Raw genomic sequence first — 5,735 nt, forward strand, 5'->3', positions numbered from 1 at the left:
AATGTCTGCTCTGTCACTGCAGAATACACAGCAAATGCGTCTGTCTACCTAATCGTCCTCTCTTCAGCACACATTATAACGTATATTCATTGATCACTTGACTCGATTAACTTTCCGCTCTATATCACCTCAGGGTCAGGAGGTGCACATGTAGTTTACTTTATTAACGGTATCAAACGAACTCGACGTCGTGAGACGTCGCGACTACTATTCCATATGTGATATACATATATGCATATTACATTTGCGGTAGAAATAAAATTTCGTCCGAATATGTGAGAACAGGGAAAAATTATCTTAATTTGTTATGTTCTCTCCTGTGAGTTGAAAGAAAGGTTTTACTTTACGCGGAGAAAGAACTTTAATTAGTTAAGTTGGATATAATATTTACAAGAATTAGTAAGTTGAATATTTTAATTAAGAAAATAATACATTGAGAAAAATATTTGGATAAAAATGGACGAATCAGAAAATTCTGATTAATTCCAATCAAAATTCCGGTTATAACAATTAGAATTTTAGAATTTAATCAGAAAATTCTAATTCGTCCATTTTCAATCAAAATTCCAATTAATCGAATCAGACATTTTTCTCAGTGTAGAAACATTAATCTATAATATCCATAGTTGTTACTTTTTGTAATCGGTTCGATAGTTCATTGAAACTATAATATTTTAAAAAATTACACATAGTCGCAGGCTGCACTCCAGCAAACAGATTTAACATATACGTAAATATATATATCATTTTACATCTTTATGTAGCAATGATATATTTATGGTTTATGCTTATAGGACGGAAATAAAATAATTTGACGAAAGATATGCTGAATAAAAAGTATCTCTTTCTTGATTTCGTGATATAATTTATATAAAAAATATAAATATAAATAAGTTTTTTTAAACAAAAGTAAAGTATTATATGTGTGTGAATATATATATTACATATATAAAGAAAAATCATGAATTAAATTAACATATGCCTTTTACAAGTAAGACCTTTTTTCTGTAAAAAAATTTCTTTACAGAAAAAAAAAGAGGAAAAGAAACTTACTGTTCATTTTTAAGAAAAAAAACTATTGAAGAACAATTATTTAATAATTTTTTCTAAAATGTAGTAAGACCTTTCAATATTTTTGCATAGAAATTAATTTTATTTACATATAATATTATTGTAAATATATCATGACTACATCATTGAAACCATATAAAATTAATCGTATTATAACGTCTTCTGATGGCGACTGTTCGCGTAACTATTATTTCGAACAAAGCCTATTGACATTTCGTTTCCTCTCCGATGAGAATCGGTTTAAAATTAACAAAGTACGCGAGAACACCTACGATATCGCGTGGTGTGCTTCATTCACGGAGCTTGCTGACCTGGAAAAATTGGCCTATAAATTTTGCAGCGTGTATAAATGTACAAACAACCTTTGTAATGACAAAGGAAACCTTAACGTCCGATGGTTTAAAAAGTAGTACGTCAGAAGAGAAATATGTCAAGAAATATGTATTACTATGTAAAAAATGCATGATATTGAAACAATAAAATATTAATTTATTATTCACAATAGAAATAAAGTTTCATCAAAATTAATTTAGCATTTAAACAATTTACTTTAAGTTAATTATTGGTGAGAAATAGAATTATTGTTAATATTTTTATAAAAATTTAGATAATTCGCGCATATAAAAGAATATTTTTCAAAATGCGTTAAATATCCTGTATTAATTATCCTGTATTAATATTAGTGAAACTAATTCATTATGATACTTTTGAGGCGTGTATATGCTTTGAGAAAAATTCGAACTTTTTGTTAGAAATTCACAAGTTTATTTCCTATTTCTGCTCACGTTACATACAATATGTAATGATGTATATGTCGATAATCCATAGATTATTTGATTGCAATTATAGAACGCCACGCAATAATGAACGTAACTGCAACAAATCACGCAAGTATCCACCTTATGTAATATGGGATCCACGACAACCAGCAAAAAATCCTATCTATAATTGCCGGATAATTAAGTTGTACTGTCGCACCGGATATCATCTAGCAATTACGCCGTCGGGACGAGTGAAAGGATTATCCGGAAACAAGGAGCCATATGGTATATTTCCATCACACTTAATTGTTAAATACTGAGTCAAGTAAAATAAAAAACGTTTGCAATATATGTGTATATGTTACATATGTATTTACAATAATGATTTACATATATGATCACCATTAAGAAAGATTTTTATTACATACACAAAAGTTTATATACCCTTGCAGATCTGCTTTACGCAACACCGGTATCTTTTGGCGTTATCAGAATACAAAGCATCGAAACGAGGTTGTATTTGGCATTCAACAAGAAAGGACGATTGTACGGAGAGGTAAGATGCCAAAAGAAAATACGAAACTATAAAAATGAAGAAACGGACGAGTAATGAAAATTTTCATTATATTACGAAAGAAGCTCTTACAATGAAAGAAATGTAGAACAGTATAGCTCGTTGTACTATTCATATCCGTAAAATTATATATATATATATATATAGAGAGAGAGAGAGAGAGAGAGAGAGAGCACTCTATAAAATTCCACATGAAGTTCCACGTGAAATTCCTTTGCGACCTTTTCACAACGTTCTATAATATTCTTACAATAATTTCTCTAATTTAATTCTATATAAATAATATTTAATAAAATACTTCTAAATATATATCTTTAAATTGACTTAAATTCGTAATTAATAGTACACGCACGCACGTATAGTATATTATACTAGGTGCGCAACTAAGTTTCCGGATTTTTTTGATCAATGAAAAATGGAAAATTTCAAGAGAAATACAAAAAATGGTTTATTCAAAATATCGTCCCTTCATAGCTACACATTTTTGCCATCTCTCTGGCAATACATGAATACCGCGACAATAAAACGACACGTCTTTGGACCGAAACCATTCAACCAATTTTGCACTTCTTCGAAATTGGCCAAGTGTAGCCCAGCCAAGCCATGCGCCATCGACCGGAACAAGTGATAATAGGAAGGGGCCAGGTCTGGCGAATACGGCGGGTGCGGTAGCAGATCCAATTTCAGCGTTTTAATGGTGTCCTGGACGATGGAAGTGCGATGGCACGGAGCGTTGTCGTGCTGCAATATCACTCGTTCGTGTCTCATGTCCCATTCTGGCCGTTTTTCGAGAAATGCATGGTTCAAATTGATCAGTTGTTGTCGGTACCGATGCCCATTGACAGTTTCGCCCGTTTTCAGCAGCTCATAGTACACGATTCTTTTCTGGTCCCACCAAACGCAGAGCATTGTCTTCTTTCCGAAGCAATTTGGTCGTACCGTCGATGTTGATGCTTCGCCAGGTGAAAGCCACGATTTTTTGCGTTTGGGATTCTCGAAATATATCCACTTCTCATCGCCAGTAACAATTCGATGCAGAAAACTCTTTCTTTCGTGCCGCAAAAGCAAAATTTCGGAAGTGGCTTCGATTTTCAATCTGTCTTTCAGTCAACTCATGCGGCACCTATTTTCCTTCCTTTTGAATTTTTCCCATGGCATGTAAACGTTTGGAAATACCTTGGGGAGTCATGTTTAATGCCTCCGCAAGTTGATCTTGTGTTTGCGTATCATCTTCATCCAATAACATTTGCAGATCGGCGTCCTCAATTGTTTTTGGTCTTCTAGAGCGCTCCTTGTCTACAGTGTCGAAATCGCCACTTCTGAAGCGTTTAAACCAATCTTCACAGGTAGTTTTCGATGGTGCGTGTTCGCCGTAGGCCTCCTCAAGCAAACGACATGCTTCAGCTGCATTTTTTTTCAAGTTAAAGCAGAAAAGCAAAGCTTCCCGCAAATGCTGTTTATTTGGCACAAAACTCGACATTTCCGTTGTTAGAAAAAATATTTTTGCGTTGCGATATGTGTTGGTATTACGACTGGTTATTGTTAACAGATGTCCAAGCTATAAAAAAAACAACTTCAGACATGTATGTCGACTACATGTGTCGTTGCGCCATCCATGTGTGAAACCCGGAAACTTAGTTGCGCACCTAGTAGTTGTAAAATTATTAAAAAATGAATTTCATTTAAGCTAAAAATCAATTTTGTTACCGTATTAATTAATTAATTTTCTCTCTCAACAGGAAGTTCATTAATAATAACCTTAAAAAGATAGTCGAGATTGATTGTAAATTTAATTTGTTTAATTTTGATTTTAGATAAATATGACTAATGAAAACACTGAATGGGAACAATGGAGCATTGGTTCCCATGACGCGTTCAGATCGCGAAAATACGTGCAATATGGATGGTGGATAGGAATAAAGAAAAATGGACGAGCAAAGCCTGGGTCGAAAACATTTTGGGGACAAAAGGCTATACAATTTTCGGCTATCCAAGAGGATTAATTGATTAATCTGAAATTTTTTCAAGATACAAACACACTTTATAGGGTATACCTCTCATTTTCGATAATTCATTTGTTATGTAAACTTTCTCGGAAAGAAATTCAGAACGGTGATGAACGAGTGTTCTATGAGCAACGATGTATGATAAAGAAGATATGATAAAGAAGAAGAGAAACATTCAAAGGAATCGATAATTATCGGACAGTAATGTTCCAAATATAATGTTTATTATAACACTGTGTTACTCAACATAATGGGATACTCACATTTGGGACTGTGCTTCTTTTTGTATACTTAAACTAAAACTATTGCAAGTTGCAATTTTTTATTCATAATAGATACATATTTGTTATTACATGTTAATCGGTACATCAAATCATTAAGTAACGATTGTTTACGATGATTATTATGTACTTGATCGTTTCATAAATAGCAGAAGTTATGATTATTTTGCTTATATCATATGCACAAACATTAACTTTTTGTCAATACATCAATTATAGCGTATTTCAAAAAGTTGTACACACATAATATTACATTCTTATTACATTATCTCTTATATATATCTATTATATATTCTATACATTATCTCTTATCTATATATAATGCATATATATGTCAAAATGTTGCAAGCAAGAATTTTCTATTAAAGAAGCAAATACCCCAATGAAAAATATGTATAGCTTCGAACGTTTTGATATCCAGCTTTGCAAATATAAAATGTGCATCTTTGAAAACTATATATGAATGTGAGAAGCAAATGTATGAAAGAGAGATGAATTCGTAATTGTAATTGTAATTGTATAAAAAAAATTTATTAATTAAAATTAACAGTGTATATTAAATATATACAAAAAATTAAAAAAAATTAAATTATTTAGAAATATTTCTACTTGGCTTCATATATATTATTTACTTTAAACACACACACACAATGAACTAAATATCATTTTATTATAGGTTAACAAATATATATTAGTACTGTTGATGTATATTAATTTAATAGAAAATAATCTAATATTAATTTAAAGAAAATTAAGCAAAAAATTGCAGTCAAATAATTAATCTTTACTTAACAAAGAACTATCTAAAAAAATTTGCGAAATATGTTTATAAAAAAAATTGTAAAAATATAAAATGGATCTCTTTGGTGCATACAATCATGATTATAAGCGTGTTTCAAGTCACAGTCACAGAATACATTGTACATTGTTACATATTTAAAAAAAAAAGGTAAATTGTCAGAATCTTTTTTTTCATAGAAAGTGTATATAACATATAAACTGGCGAAGGCAAATTAAGTATCAAATATTGAGATTTTTAAAA

At 31.0% G+C, this 5,735-nt stretch overlaps 1 protein-coding gene across 2 annotated transcripts in view; it reads left to right on the forward strand.

The window, feature by feature from the left end:
- Positions 1-4,561, forward strand: part of LOC108749085 (fibroblast growth factor 1-like) — a 7,739-nt gene extending 3,178 nt beyond the window's left edge. For both annotated transcript variants that reach the window (XM_018487601.1, XM_018487600.1), the window contains exons 3-5: positions 1,921-2,117; positions 2,285-2,388; positions 4,221-4,561. In XM_018487601.1, the coding sequence (XP_018343103.1) occupies positions 1,921-2,117; positions 2,285-2,388; positions 4,221-4,409 (490 nt within the window). In that variant the 3' untranslated portion in view covers positions 4,410-4,561. The remainder of the gene's footprint in view (positions 1-1,920; positions 2,118-2,284; positions 2,389-4,220) is intronic.
- The last annotated feature ends 1,174 nt before the right edge of the window (positions 4,562-5,735 follow it).

Source organism: Trachymyrmex septentrionalis, unplaced genomic scaffold (genome assembly GCF_001594115.1).
Source record: "Trachymyrmex septentrionalis isolate Tsep2-gDNA-1 unplaced genomic scaffold, Tsep1.0 scaffold263, whole genome shotgun sequence".
NCBI lineage: Eukaryota > Metazoa > Arthropoda > Insecta > Hymenoptera > Formicidae > Trachymyrmex > Trachymyrmex septentrionalis.